Source organism: Poecilia latipinna, unplaced genomic scaffold (genome assembly GCF_001443285.1).
Source record: "Poecilia latipinna isolate Pla-1442-1.1 unplaced genomic scaffold, P_latipinna-1.0 Scaffold1129, whole genome shotgun sequence".
In the NCBI taxonomy this organism is placed as follows: Eukaryota; Metazoa; Chordata; class Actinopteri; order Cyprinodontiformes; family Poeciliidae; genus Poecilia; species Poecilia latipinna.
In genome coordinates, this window is record NW_015113745.1 from 23,374 (window position 1) to 39,122 (window position 15,749).

Genomic DNA, 15,749 nt, shown 5'->3' on the forward strand with positions numbered 1-15,749 from the left:
TCGGGGTCCTGTCAATTACTGTTATTGTGTTTTTTAAAATTATTTTTAGCAGTAAAAATGAAATGTTATCCCTCCCAGCATGGGCGTAGGTTTGGGTAGGGACGGTAGGGACATGTCCCGACCAATATTCACGGGATATGAAAAAGTCCCGACCAATTTTTGCCATATTGGCTCAAAGAACGTGGATCTACGATCTTTGATTAGCAGCAACAGGCGGTGCGCGGAACGGAAGCTTCTTAGTTTGACATTTATTATGAGCCTCCGAGACCGTGTCGGGGGGGTGGGGGGAGGGGGAGTCAGTTGAATCGTCGGACGTTCTTTGATTAGCTGCAAAAGGCGGCGGCTAGCTGGGCACACGCGTCTCCTTCTGAGTCTCCGAGACCATGTCGCCACCAAAAAAGAAAAGGACAGACATTAGAAGTTATTTCGCTACGTCGGCTGTAAGTACAGTGAGTGGACCCATAAGTTAGATATCTATCACGCAACGCATTTGTTGTAAAGTCCGGTGTTTAGTAAGGTCAGCACTGAATGTGAGGTAGAATAGGTCTGTTAATTATGTAATATTTTTTCACATAGGATGCTCAGACAGCAGAGCAAGGGGCAGAGCAGAACGATGGAGAGGTGGCTGGAGCTTCAGGGCTCCAGGTGAGGTGTTAGTTCTCAGATATGAAATATACTGTGAAATTATCTCAGTAAATATGGCATTTGAAGTGTTAGTCTTAAATTAAGTTAAGCTAGTGTGAATACAAACCAGGTTACGCTTTGTTTGCTCTATAGGAGCTTCAGTGCTTTGAAAAGGCTGAAAAACTGGCTGAGGTCGACAATGACCCAGCAGCGCCTTAACAACATCAGTGTATGCCATGTGCATCAAACAGCACTGGACCTCATTGATATCAAGCAAATTGGGCAGCAGTTTGTGTCTGTAAATGACAGACGGAGGCATGTGTTTGGTGCATTTAAATAACACATTTTGCCAGTTGATAAAGACAGACACACATGAGCATGCAACAAACATTGCAATAATACAGAGAATTTTATTCATGTTTATTTTTTTTGTTAGTGCAATATATTATTTTATTTTATTATTGATTTCTTCTTATCTGCAATTGTGTTTGCTGTATCCAGAGGATATTTCTTTTGATCTTACTTGTAACGTTTGCTGAATTTTGTAAAGGAAAAAGTAAAGTGTTCTTGAACTGATCTGCTGAGTATGACTGTATCTGGTTGTATACACAAGATGTATGATATGGTTATGGTTGGGGGGAGGGGTTATTAAGCCAATGTGGTTTCCCCCCCCTTCTCAAAAATATTTGGTGCTCTTGGGCATTTCACTGTGCTGCGGGGGGGGTGTCAAGGTCCCCACCAAGGTCCCCACCAAAACTTAGACCGAACCTACGCCCTTGGCCAGATGTTACTACTGGTGAAAACGACGAAGAAGACAACAGACTAATTTCCCTAAAACGCCGTTTATGTAGCCGCTCCCAAATTCAAGGAGCTTGTTGTGGTAACGCCTGAATAAGACGCCAACGTCTCCTCTGATAAATGATGAGCGCCAGCACCATGACTGAACTATGAATCTATCTCATGTAACATCATTTTTAATGACTTACTGCATGAACAACGACTGATTTTAAAATAATTTCTTATTTAATGGAAGCACCGTGATTGCAAAAATGGGTTATTAGCAGAATATCGACACAGATTTGTGCACATTTGTAATGGAAACACAGCAACTATATTTTGTCTCTAGGCAGTTATAATATACTTAAGTTAGAACTAAAATCTGTAAATAATTGTTTTGAATTATTAAGATTATTAAGACCTTTCCATTAATTTAGAATATTAAAAGCACACCTTGGTGGAGGACGGTGTCCGGGGTGACAACGGAAGTTTTTTTTGTTTTTTTATAATTTTTGACAACTTTTTGAACTTGTAAAATCAGATAAGTTAACTTTCGTTTTTATCTAAGTTGTAAGAAACTTTTAGTTGCTGTTTTGCCTAACAGTTTTTCTAACAATCAATCCGGAAGTGCGTTAAAGAAACAAACCACATGTTGCCACCCACGGCCTTGGAAAAATTTAGGTTTTGGAACTTAGAAGGCTGTGACAGATTTATTTTTCTGTGCGTTTTCTGCTTTAAAATGAAAAACAAAATCTACTTTTTCTTTGTTCTCCAGTCACCCCCTCCCCAGGAACGGAGTTAATTTCAGGCCACCACCTGAACCTGTCCTGCTCCACCGGCGGTCCTCTGGAAACTGGCGTCATGGTGAAATGGGTCCCCCCTGAAACATCATCCCTGGCTAAAGCCAATCTTTCGTCCGGTCACCTGATCATCCCGAGAGTGGGAACGGAGGACTCTGGAAAGTGGAGGTGTGATCTGAGGCGGAGCACGACGACGCTGACGTCAGCTGTGATAACTCTGAAGATCGGTGAGCACAGGAAGCGAGAGGAGAGCAGGAAATACGGCATGGTTATGAACCTGCGGCCGCTTGAAGACAGAAACTTAGCTGAACCTGTCATTTTCTCTACTGTAAGCTGTTTGATGACTCTGTCTCTGTTCTCCACAGACCCCATTCTCACTGTGTGGATGATAGTGACCATATGCGCTGCTGGAGTCATCCTAATCCTCCTCCTCGTTCTAGCTTTCATCCTCTTCAGGCGCAGACAGGTACATTAAACTCTTCTCATTTGCATTTGGATCAGACATGAATGTTAGCTCTTCTTTTCTCACTGTCTGTCTTTCTTTTTTGTAACTCACTTCAGCACAAGATGAGACAGCTCAGGCACCGACTCTGCAAGTGCAAAAAGTAAGCGATAATCATTTCCTGGGTTGACAGGATGGCATGCATTGATACTTTTACACACATATAACTGAAGTTTTAAAGGTGACCTGTTATGCTTACTTGAACAGGTTAGGATTGATCTATGGGCTACAAAACATGTTCATTACAAAATCATTTTGAACTTCTTTCAGAAAGAAATGTTTTAGGGCATCTTGTCACTTTAAGTCCAAATAAGGTGCTCCTGGCCACGCCCCCCAACTCGACGTTTACACTCAGACATAGAAATGGCTGCAAACAGATATGGAAAAGCATTAGCATTAGCATTACTTCTTACACAACCAACAAGAATGTAGTAAGTAGTTTGTTGATGGTAAGTCAACAATTAATAATTTGTCTTTTCCAGCAGCAACTGTACAACTCATAGAGTGGTAAAACCAGGTGACTAAACATGTTGGAACACCTCTTGAGTTGCTAGGTAACAGGCTGTAACTCTGGTGGAGTTGCTAAGTAACAGCGCAGTGCCCATTGAATGTGACACAATTGTGAATGTGAATTTTGCATAATAGGTCACCTTTAGGAATCAAGAACATTCGTGTCTCTTTTCTTGAACCAAACATTTTTCTTTTGTTTGTTTTCCAGCCCAAAGCCTAAAGGTTTCTACAAGGCCTGACAGTTGGGACGTTCACAGCAGGACATCAGGGCGTCATGCAAACAATTCTGTCCCAAACGGACCCTCGTCGTTTCTGAACTGTGCTAACTGTCTTTCATGCGCTGAAGGAGAGACAGAAGAAACGGAAGCTTGCAGACATTGATAAAATGAAAAGAGAGAGAAAACAAATGTAAAAATTGTACATATCCACCACTTTTTCTTACCTTTTTGGATTGTTTTTTACTGACAATGGTCATTTCAACCAGATCAGATATTTGCTGTTTTTAACTTTGCATCTCTTAATTAAAATGAATCAGCTTGGAAACAGTGTTAACTACTTTTCCAACAAATGATTTTAAGTATTTTTTTTTAAATGTGACCAATAATTGATATATATCAACCAGAGATCAATGCTTGCTACTTTGGCTTCACCAGTGATCATAATTTTCCATATTTTGCTAAAGTAAACTTTGTTCAACAGGGATAAGAACCACAATCAGTGGAAATACAATATAATTAAAATTTTTCAGAAAATAAAATACTAAACAATTAGATTATACAAATTATTTGAACACACTGAACGATATTTATTGTCATGATTTGTAGAAATAATTAAAAACTTTGAGATTCAAACTGAGATGTTTGTAGATTTGATATAAAATGGAAGGAGGTTGGCTGAAATGCCAGCCGTTGTTACCAGCCATTCAAAAGAGTCGAGACAATCTTTTAAATTTAAAATCAGAATATATTTGTCTAAAAAAATATTTAAATTCTATTTGTACAAAAATAGCATAGAGACTATAAAAGGACTGCGTCTTGATTGGTCATATGCATCAATTTTAAGTGTTCAGACCACAAACAGGCAGCAGGTTTTTTCTTTTTTTTTTTTTTTTTTTTGCTATTTATATTTACATTTTAAAGAAACTACAGTGGTTTAGGGTTATTTCAGTAGTTTTAAAAAAGTCACTTTAACGATCCATGGAGGATTTTGTCTTTTCTGCCAGTCAGACAAAATGGATTTTAATCCTTTTTTTCTCTGCACAGAAGCGTTTAATGTTTCCCTGAAGGACTTTTAAATATTAAACCATATAGATTAGTGATTCTTTGGAGTTTATATTTGCTTTTCTGTAATGACTGACAGTTTACAGCCTTTCCCTCACTGTTAATTGCTTCCCGATTGTACCTCCTGACAGCCTTACTGATGTTGACATGCTGTCTTTATATTGTTTCCAATTTTAATTTAAATCCAGCAATAAGTTTTGTTGATTTTTGTTGTGTTTGTTTTTTTTGGAAATCATTTTGTTTTACTCTCTCTTTAATAGGGTCAGAATCTTTTGTAGTCAGAAAATTGTACTTAAGATGTAACATATTTGTAATATTGTGAATTTATCATTGTGGAAACACTGTTTTTGTAATTTTAAGTGTCTTGTCATGTAATGTGTATTTTCAATTATATTTTATCTGTTCATGATATAGTTATTCAATTATATAAAAAAATATACTCAACATATTTTCTTTTTGTACACATGGTGATACTTTATTTCCCAAAAGAAAAAACAAGACGATTTTTATAGAAACATAAAGTTGATTTAAAGGTGAAGCTGTAACATGATGACTGTATTGTGAGATTTTTCAATAAAGGAACAGTATGCAGCAGCTGAGTGGTGGTTTGCTGATTTATAGCAGCGGCGTGGCGGCTTTCTGACAGACTCTTGGATACTCAAATTCACAGGGGACGTCGTACCAGCTCTGAGTGTAGCTGTCCACCACCGCGCAGTCCTCTCCCTCTGGGCCCTGGGACTGGTTGTTGTCTGGTTCTGATCTGTGAACACTCCAGAACCTTTAAAAAGACAAGAACAGAAACCAGTGTTTCCACAAAGACCAATCAGAACCATCTTCAGAGGAAATGTAGATAAGTGACACCAAAGCAGGTATTTGTATTCGAACACAGAATGACTCCCAGGCGCCACCTAGAGGTTTGTAGAAGAAGTCCCAAAGAGGGTTTTCATGAGTTACTCACATTCAGTGGTGGAGAAAGTCTACAAACACTTTGCTTTAGTAAAAATACAAATAAACAGACAAAAGAGACAAAAATAAAAAATACTGTTTGTGTATTTTCTGTAATACGTTAATCGTCTGCCATTTTAATGAACAAAGCTGCAGATAATGCTTTTTTTTTTAATTGTGGTTGCATTTTGTGACCCAGTTTACAATTAGACTAGTTTGCTGCAAAAAAAAATAATCTTACCAAGTATCTGTGGTTTCATTTCTACTGCAAATATGTTAGTACACTTGAAATAAGACAAAACAAACTTACAAGTAACGATTCAGCAAGAAATAGGAGCCAATAATTCCTTAATATTAATGAAAAAGAAATGGTTCAACTGAAAGATTATTTCACTTATAATATAGAAAAATGTCTTGATCCACTGACAGATTATTTCACTAACAACTATTAAAGGAATTATTGATTTAAACAAGATCCTATGTCTTGCTGAAAAGTTACCTGTAAGTTAGTTTTGCCTTATTTCGAGTGAACTAAGATATTTGCACTAGAAGCCAAACGTACTTAGTGAGATTTAGTAGCTTTTGCAGTGTGATTCTGTGCATCAGAATTTGACCTGCAGCTAAATACCATTCAGCTAATAAGAAAGAAGGTTAGTATTTAACACAAAACAATACCAATGTGATATTTTAACTTCAGTAAACACAATTAAGTAAAAGTTGTCTCCCTGAAAAAAGAGGCATTAGACAAACCTAACAAAGAAATAGGTGCTGATCATTTCCACTGACATTTAAAGTTTTAAGCGTTAAATTGCTGTAAATTCAGGTTTGTAATGGGTCAATTGGGAACAATATTTTAATTTCCAGTCACTATTTTAAAAACATGGACACAAGAGTTGAACCACATCAAGTTGTTTTTTTAACCTATTAACTCTAATTGGTTACTTACAAACTTATAAATAAAAAAACAACACAATGCAATGTGAATGTAATATGTTACGTAACACAAAAATTAGTGGAATAGAAAGTACAGATACTTGAAGTAAAAGTCAAAAGTATGCCAACAAAAAAAACTACTTATGTAAATAGGAGAAATGTACTTAAACACAGTAACAAAGTATTTCACTATATCCCACAATTTCTGACATTTATCAGTTTTTAAACTGCCACATGCTGATCTAATGCTAACATATTAACACAACACTGAAAATCAAAATATATGCTGAAACTATTTAAGTAACAATGCCCCTCTCTGTCTTTGTTCATCCTGATCCTGAGGTCTGGCTTGAAATCAGTTGTTTCCAAAACAATTTTATTTATTTGAAGGGTATTCTTGTAAATGGAAATTAATCTAGTGAGGGCGTCTCACTGTTTGCTTCGCAGCAGGAATGACCTACATGCAACATGTGACATGTTATTGGTTTATGAATCATTTTATGCTCAGTGTGTGGGCACGTGTGAGCTGTACTCAATTAAAAAAATCATCTACTTTATTATTTTGTTTTTTTCCTGACATCTTTTATGTCTGGATTTCAAACTAGTGCTGACTTTTGGGTATCATCACTTAGTTCTGCTTTTAAAAACATTTGTATTTCCTCTAGTTAAATTTTATTTCCAACACATGTTGCTGCTGTGATTTTTTTTCAGTCTCATACCAGAGAACCATGTTGCCATGTTTTGTCTGCAGCCTTTGAAAACTATAATAGGTTGTACACATTATTCTGTTGATCAAACGAATCTGAGTTTCCCTCAACAGTTTAAGTGTTTTTCACATTTTACAGTGATATTGGGAGTAAAAGAGAGAGTGTATTGGCTGTTGCAGTCTCTATGTCGCGTGACTTACCCAGGTGGCTAATTATCTTTACTGTATTTTTTTCATAAACAATCATAATTGGGGGATTTAAATATTACCTTGAGCCATTTCTGTAGATCTGCTGCTATAGTTTTAAGCTTAGGGTCAAACGGATCACTTTTCCTCATTTTCTTCTTCTTCTACTCTCCAATTTGCATTATTTGCAGTTTTTTCAACTGTCGACTTTTCATTTTCTCTCAGTTTTTTTCTCTCCATAGCAGTTACATCTGGTCTGATTTTCTGTGCAGCTGTGAAACATTCTTGGTTTATAACTCAGCTGGAAATGTGATTGTATTTTCACAAAGAGCCAAGATGAGTTAAATTTATTAACAAGTGTGTACCTGAATAAATTAAATCATCATATGAAAAATGCATTTTTTAAATCTCTTGCCTTAAAAGTTGTTTGATTAACTGACTGCAGCAAAAACAGCATACTAGGGTCTTTGTTATGTAGACAGAAAACGGGAAGAGTAAAAGCTCAGAAATTTTTATATTAATTGCAGAAATTTTCTAGAAAAAACTTGAAAATTTAATTTAATTTTTTTTTTGAGTTTTTAAGTTAAAAAACTTTTCAAAAGTAAAAAAAAAAGTTTACTTTTCAAATTTTCAAGTATTTTTTTTCTAAGATTTTTGACTTTTCAAACTTACTAATTTCCATGTTTTTTTCTAGAAAATTTCAGAGATTAATCTCTAGATTTCTGAGTTCTTTGACAGAAATGTTGTCCCCCATTTTACTGTCTACAATGGCTGTTTTCTAAAAGAAACAGAAGAAATCTGTAAGTGGGTCAGTTTTCCAAATATACATTTGATCAAAGTGTACAAAATTCTTAGGTTAAAGAAACTGCATTAAGTTTATTGAAGGTTTGTCTTTTATCTCACATCCATTTTTACTGATGGCAGCTCACCATCCAATTATCATCAAGCTACACTCAGTAAGTATTTATAAGTACATGATGAACAGATCTTAAAGGACTTTTTTTAAAAATACATACGAAGTTATTAGCGTTGAGTTGTCCATCCATCTCCAGTCTCCTTCAGTTACACTGTCACTCAGTCCGATCCAGTAGTAAATGTGAAACCCTGCGATCCTCCTGCCTTCTTTTTCCACAGCATCCTAAAAGTTATATTTAAGAACATGATAATCAATACCAATTATTTGATACTGTACCTTTAAGACGAACAGAAGCGCTTACATGCTGTTCTCTGGTTGTCAACATGGCGAGCTGGGCTCCTGCCTCTCTGCATTTCTCAGCGCTGGAGGTGAAGTTGTGCCTGTCGGTGCTCATGTGGAAGCACTGGTCTCCCACCTGCAGCCACCCAGGTGGACACTCTGTGCAGGTTATGGCTGTTTGGACAAACACATCAATTGTGAAGGATTACTGTACCGCAAGTAGACATATTTGTCAAAATATTTTGACCTTGTTGATTGTGACATTTTAAACCTTTCAGAAATAGACCTGCCAGACAAAGTAGTGGGCTGTTTTTAAAATTATTGTAAACAGAGCGTTTACCTCAAGGGTTTTTTTTTTGAGGTAAACGTCAACGATTTTAAACGTTTACCATTTAAAATCTGGTGATAATATCAAAGATCCTTTTTTCCTTCTCTATGATGATGATTCAGTGGTTCATTGTCCAAAACACACATTACAAACCTGTAATTTGTTTGACCATACATTGATAAAGAAAAAAGAAACAGATATGTTTTCAGGCAAAACTAAAACTCCTCCAATCTCTGTTTATCATTCTTGTGTACACGCTGCTCAGACCTTCCCCCTCACTCTCTGCTAAACTACATTTTGTTCACAACAGAACCTTTTCCCTGTTGCAGTTAGTTGTTTCTTCACCATTACCACATTTAGCAGCGTGTGCTCTAGGATAATTGACAGCGCTAAAACCTTTCTCCTGGCTCTAATTGATTGTTTTTGACCGAGAACAATGCATTTTTTCAGACTGCAACAGTAGATAAGGGAGGAGATAGAGATCGATCTTTTCACAGATTATATGCCTCATAACAAACGGTCACAACATGGTGACAGTTTTAACAAAAAACATATTTTTGGAAAAGTTACAGACGGCAACTTTAATTTTGTTGACTGCATGTTATCTTGTATGTTTTTTAAACACAGCAGTCTTGACATATGATCTTACATGTCAGTTTTCTGGCTGATCTATAACAAGCCATACCAATTCTGATTTTGGCTGATAATTTATTTTGTATGAAATGTTGCTAAAAATATGAAAAAGTTACTGAACTGGTAACAGTGGGGTTCCTATTGTTAATGGCAAACATAGAAACATGACCTGGTGGGTGACCTTTGCCAAGGTAGACAAAATCAGGGGGAAAGATAGGCTTCACATGTAAGTATCGGCTAATCACCAACCTCCCAAAATTAAGAAAATTGGCACAGATAAATCAGTACAATTCTAATAGTTTTGAATTTATTTCACAATTTTCAATAACTCTTTGAAGAATCTAAATTAATGAGTTACAACAACATTTAATTTCCCTTTGGGACACATAAAGAGTATTTGAATTTGAATTGAATTAAATTCTGTTACGCTGCTCTTGACAGTTGGTGATTACCATAGCAACCAGTAACTGGCAGCTCCTCCCCCTTTTCCTGTTGCCATCGGTAACTGTGTTATGTGTTGGGATCCACTTTGTGTTTTCTTTACAAGTATTATATTGTAACATATATTTTAGACAAATTTAATCATATGGAGTAATTTTGCTATGTTTTCTATACATTTTTAACTGTTATCATAATTAATGTTGTCCGTTTTAGCTAGGTTTAATTAGCTACAGAGCTATTTGCTCTGTAGTTTGTTTGGGGTTATTTATTGTATTTTATTTAATGTATAGTGGCAGAAGCTGCTAGACTGCTGTTAACCCCCAACTTGACTTGCTCTTTTGTTAAGTTTTAATTTTTGATAAAAAAAATTTATCTTTCAGTTATCAGTTGTGATAGTATTTGAGTATTTATGTTAAAGATGAGATTAGTTATGTGTAAATTATGTAAATTTATGTTAAATACTGTCATAATCATCTGTCCCCATTTTTTCTGTTGCTGTCTGTAACTGTGGGGCAGAAGCTGCTGGAATAATGTTAATCACCAACCTGATTTCCTCCTTTGTTAGAATAAATACACCGAAGTTAAGTGTGTCTGTCGTAAAGTCAACCCTGGATCTGAGGCGAACATAGAAGGTTACATATATATATATAAAGATATGTGAGGTAGACAGTTTGGCAAGCAGCAGCACACTGAAATATCCATCTGCTGGAGCCTGGAGGAGGGACATACCTGGAGCTGAGCAGTTGTCGGCCATATTGACGTACTGGTTACACAGCAGCCTGTAGCGATCCTTCATCAAATCGAGCCTCACTTTCAGGAAGGCCACCTCTTCCTGAGGGGTCTTTGGTTTCTGACAGGCGATTTCAGGAACCAGCAGGCCCAGGAGAGCAAAGATGACGGAAGCTAACGACAGACATCAGATTGGTTAAAGTTAGAGAGCAGACAGACCACACACAGAGTCATCAGCTGTTAGGAGAAGATCGTCTCACCGGTCACAGGATTCATCGTGTTTCTCAGAGAGCTGAGGATCGCACATGGTCCCTTCAGGCTCTCTGGGGGTTTTTATAGAGCAGTTTGTTTACTACAGAAAAGGCAAAGTACAGATTGCAAAAGTGTACCAGAGAGATTGGTCCATGTCTCTCTGGTACGTGCTCTCTCTGGTAAAGCACGTAATCTCGAAAGGCGCCACGTCGTTCTGCCAAACCAGTGCTGACCTCTCCGACCTTTTCTGGCAAGATGAGGAAGTTTCATCCCGGCCTCCATCTCACTTTCTTTCCATTTATAAAAGTTAACTGGGAAACCAAGAGTTTATTTTAGAAAATAAATGTAAATGTAATAACATCAAAAACTTTCAGTTTTTTTGTTGTTTGTTAATAACAGACCAACAGAAAGTAGTGAGAAGTGAAAAGAAAATAGTTCAGGCTTTAATCTTTGGAGCTAAGAGAGAAATTTTACTGGACGATAAATGATCACAGAGGTTATTGCAATAAATATTATTGTTGTTTTGAGACCATTTCAATTAACATAATAGTAATGCCATAATAACAAAATAACAAATTCTAAAACATAATTAAGCTTTACATTTTAATGAATATTTAATGCTGGAACTGGGAGACATTTTAAAAAACAACAGAAACAACAAATAAAATTAATTATGAAGTCTCTGTAAATAAAATTGTCATTCAGATAGTTGAGACCAAAACACCAGACCAAAGACTGTTATCATTTATTCACTTGGTAGAAAGAGAGAGAAAAAAGAGAAAAACAACAAATCATGCAAATGGAAATTATTGAGCTCATTTTAATTTATCATATGAATACTTTTGAAGTCAAAACTCATCCATTACTGTGGAATGATTTTTTTGATGCTCCTGCCAGCAGCTTAGATAAACAGAAACAGGTTGTTAAAGTCTTGGCACACAGATTTGGTATTGTTTACCTTGACGAGCAAAGTTCCCTCTCTGTTCCTGAATTCCCCCTGACATTGGCAAAGACAGGAGCCGAAAAATGACTCAGCAGCGACTGGAATAAGTTGTGTTTGTGTGTGCGCGCGGTGAAAGTTATTTGTATTCTCTTCATAAACAGGGACAGCTGCAAAAATATCACCTTTAAAACACACACGCACACACACACGTCACTGGTTCTGCGACAGACTGTCAGACTTTTTTTTGGTCTTGTTTTGGTTCATGTCCAGAACGCTCCCCCCCCCCCCTAGATCCATTATTCCCACTAACAATGTCAGCTTCTCTGCTTCACGAGGCTTGGTTGTTCAAATTAATTAACGGAGAAAAGGAGCGCTTAGTGTTTATCTCTGTGTCCATGAGTTGTTTGCAAAGAGAAAAGAAGTGTACTCATTATGAGTAATTCTTATCATCGAAATCCCTGGACTTCCCGCATTATTCAGAGGTGTTCTTTCTCTAAACATGCGCATACATCAGCTGTCAGGAAGCAGAAAGTACCGGCTGTTTCTTTCACCTGTTCTTAAAAACAGCTTGACTCATTCGTCTGCCAAATCCAGAAGCTCTGCAGGATGAAAGTCAGGAAAGTACTGAGGTTGAGCAACACGGTGCAAATCGGCCAAAAACAAAAAGCGAGAGAAAACATCCCAGCATCATGAGCAAACATAACAAACTGCGCCAAGAAAGAGGAGCGTGGATGATCGGGTCAGAGGAACGGTGGAGCTGCACAGCTCCCTGGTTCAGCTCCTCGATAAATCAACCAGCGGCGACAAATTTGATTTCGAGGAGAAATATTGTGGCTCTGGAGGAGTGGAGATTACCGGGGCCTTTCGGGAGCAGTGGAGGTGCAGGGAAGAGAGAGGGAGTGTTAACAAGGTCACAACAGACAGACGTGGTGGATGGAGGGAGGAAACTACAACCGCCTGCAGGAGATTCTCCGACTCACACATTTTGTTCTTCAAATCAGCTGCGTTTCACATCTAGGAGCAAAGCCTGTCGTGATGAGCTATTAATCAGTTAATCGCATGATCAATTAAAATGAGCTCCATGTAATGAAGGGCAATTTAGTTTACAGAGACTTCATAATCTATTTATTGTTTTTGGTTGTCGCATTTTTATTTTGAATATTTAAGATATCTTTAGTTCCAATATGACTTGTTCTTTTCAAAATAAAGTTTACTTTGAGACGGCAATCTTTCATTATTCCATCATCGTTATCCATTGTGTAGTTCTAGTTTATAACATTATTATTGCTGTTATCGTTGCTTATATTATGATTACGTTACTATTATTTACAGAATTAAAGTTTATTGATCTTTGAGAGGGAAAACTTACATTATTATACCAACGTTACTTGAAAATATAAATGTTATATTTTATTACAATAATTTCTGGGACAATCCATCTCTCAACCTAGCAACCCAAGCTGAGCTCTAACACGTTTGGTCAGCTGGTTTAACCGCTGTATGTGCTGTACAATGGCTGCTGGAAAGGACAAGAGTTTTGTTGTTGAGTTACCATTCAGAAACCACTTGCTGTATTCTTGTTGGTTGTGCAGGAGGCTCCACTTCTGCTTTTCAAACATGTACGGTTGTATATCTGTGTTTCTGTCACATGCGAGTGTTAACGAGTGGCCAGCGGCAGCTTATTTGGACTCCTTTCAGCTCATTCTGAAAGGAGTTAAAAATCAGAACTGACCCATTTGAAATCTCATTATTTAAGATTAATTTGTGCAAAAAATGTTCTGAAAATCTTTTGTACCTATAGTAACCTATTGAATCAATGGAAGAATAACTCTCTGTTGTAATCTCTGTTTATTGTTACCCCTTTTCTGACACACTTTTTCCTTCCACTCAATTTTCTGTTATTAAACTTAGATACAACCCTCTGTGAACAGCAAGCTTCTTTAGCACCGCAGCTCACTGAGTCAGTGACTGTCTGCCATCTGCTTCCTTGTGATAGTGCCGTCCACGACATGGGCATGACATAAAATTTCTGTCATAAAAGCCCATTTCACTCAGATTGGTTTTGTGTCATATTAAAAGTAGTTGTAAGCCATAAAATACATAATAAATCCACATAAGTGTCTCGTTGCCACCTGTAATGTTAAAATAATTCAACTTCTCAATGACGTCCTAACTCATTGAGATGAACCTGTGAGTATAAATGTAATTACAAGATTCTTCTTTAAAAACTTGGATGGAAACCAGTTGGATCGAATGACCGCCTGAAATCGTAAACATATGGCGGCCGCGGCGGCGGCATGCCCAGCTTCCTCATGGTTGATGCTCTGCCAGGAACTGACTGCAGCTGTCTTCACTTGATGTTTCTCTCGCTCTCTGACTTTAGTTTTGTCTTGCGTAAATAAAACTCTTGCTCTTCTGATCAGGTCTGCTGACTGACTCAGCCATTTGAAAACATTAAGCAGCTTTTGAGTTGCTCTCGTGGTTTGCTCTCAGTCATTATCCATCTGTGCAGTGAAGCGCTGAGCCGTCGGTTTTCCTGAATTTGGCTGAATCTGAGCTGACAGCACAACTCTGTAGCCTCAGAAATTATTCTGCCTTTGTCAGCACTCACATCATCAAGGTCAGCGGTCCGTTATTTAGCAGAAAATGAGCCAGAAACACATAAAAACTTAATGTGCTTTTTATTTTGCGTTCCTTAAAATTGTGTTTTTGTGTTTTTTGTATGTTCTTCCAGTTGCCACAATGATTGATAATCCCTTATTGATAGATAATACAGCTGATATGGTGACATGTTCCTGTTTAACTGCACAGGTTACTTATGATTTATTAATCCAAAGCAAAGTACGTTCAGTTTTACTGATACATTGCGGTTCAAAGATAAATGCCACAAAACAAAAACACCATAAATAAAACAAGATGACAAACAAAAAAAGAGAAAAGAGCCAGAATCAAGTTACAAAGCAATGTCAAGGACTTGTTGGGGATGCATGAATGTAGAAAAACCTTCCTGCTGACTTTTAGATGCTCTTTTGCAAAGTGTGATCTTTTCCAGTGGTTTTTACTTCTTGAGGTGAGCTGCATTTATATTCATATCAGCAACATGCTGATTGCAAACTTTATTAATGAATGACAGCCTCCTCAAGAGAGCTCCTGACTTGACTCGATAATTTCAGCAAGGGTCTTTTCTGCAAGATTAAAAAACTGCAACTCTTAGTTCATAGAAATGTATAAAATCCTATCCTGATGCTGCTCTGCTGCTAGTTTTACAGCCTAGCCTTTCATATAATGAAATACTGTTGCAAGGAAGGAAATAAATAAATGATGAAGCTCAAAATGCACAACCCAATAAAATGTATGTTTCCTAATTTGTGTATAAAGTTTATACATGTAGGAGAGAAGCAACACTTAGTTTTTATGCTCCTCTAATCTGGAACAAACTTACAGAGAACTGCAGAACTGCTGAAACACTGACTTTCTTTAAATGAAGGTTAACTGGAACATTAATCTACATATTTGATATTTATTTGGTTGATGATTTTGATGATGGCATTTGACAAAATGTATTTTTTATTGCTCTTTCATAATTGATGACTGTATGATGTTTTATCACTAAAGCAGTTGCTAAAATGTGATATACAAATAAACTTGACCTATAGTTCTTTGTGGATTAGCTGAAGCCATGTCAGTTTGGATGGAAAACATCTTTGAATAGATTTTCAAGAATTATGACTGACTCTCAATTAGGTCTTTATAGCTAAATGTTTTGTTAATTTTTTTTTTTATGCTCTGATGTAGCTCCATATGCCTTTGCAAAATCAGGGCCAAAAGTCTGAAACTGAAAAAAAAAAAAATAATCTGAAAGTAAAATACAGATCTAAAAGTGGAATAAAAGATTTGATGTTTTTTTTTTTAAAAATAAGCTTTGATCCTAAAAACATAAAAACTGAAAAATAAAAACTAATAAC

At 36.8% G+C, this 15,749-nt stretch overlaps 2 protein-coding genes and 1 long non-coding RNA gene across 4 annotated transcripts in view; 1 reads left to right on the forward strand and 2 right to left on the reverse strand.

Moving 5' to 3' along the window:
- The window catches only part of LOC106959911 (uncharacterized), a 12,607-nt gene extending 10,306 nt beyond the window's left edge, over positions 1-2,301 (reverse strand). For both annotated transcript variants that reach the window (XR_001427457.1, XR_001427456.1), the window contains exon 1: positions 2,218-2,301. This is a non-coding gene — a long non-coding RNA (uncharacterized LOC106959911). The remainder of the gene's footprint in view (positions 1-2,217) is intronic.
- cd4-1 (CD4-1 molecule) overlaps positions 1-5,084 on the forward strand; it is a 25,932-nt gene extending 20,848 nt beyond the window's left edge. The window contains exons 8-11 of the mRNA XM_015052763.1: positions 2,177-2,428; positions 2,567-2,667; positions 2,763-2,806; positions 3,422-5,084. Of these exons, the coding sequence (XP_014908249.1) occupies positions 2,177-2,428; positions 2,567-2,667; positions 2,763-2,806; positions 3,422-3,452 (428 nt within the window). The 3' untranslated portion in view covers positions 3,453-5,084. The remainder of the gene's footprint in view (positions 1-2,176; positions 2,429-2,566; positions 2,668-2,762; positions 2,807-3,421) is intronic.
- On the reverse strand, positions 4,947-10,959 carry cldc1 (C-type lectin domain containing 1). The gene is made up of 5 exons (XM_015052764.1): positions 10,850-10,959; positions 10,590-10,763; positions 8,481-8,632; positions 8,280-8,401; positions 4,947-5,271 (listed from the first exon to the last, which is right to left on the reverse strand). Exons 1-5 carry the CDS (start codon positions 10,863-10,865, stop codon positions 5,109-5,111), a joined length of 627 nt encoding a protein of 208 aa, XP_014908250.1. The 5' UTR covers positions 10,866-10,959; the 3' UTR covers positions 4,947-5,108.
- Between the last annotated feature and the right edge of the window lie 4,790 nt (positions 10,960-15,749).

Bases quoted from the DNA above. Each gene is read 5' to 3' on its own strand.
- cldc1 (XM_015052764.1), bottom strand. The intron at 8,402-8,480 runs GTAAGCGCTTCT...TATAACTTTTAG, and splicing joins TGACAACCAGAGAACAGCAT to GATGCTGTGGAAAAAGAAGG. The intron at 5,272-8,279 runs GTATGTATTTTT...GTCTTTTTAAAG, and splicing joins AACTCAACGCTAATAACTTC to GTTCTGGAGTGTTCACAGAT.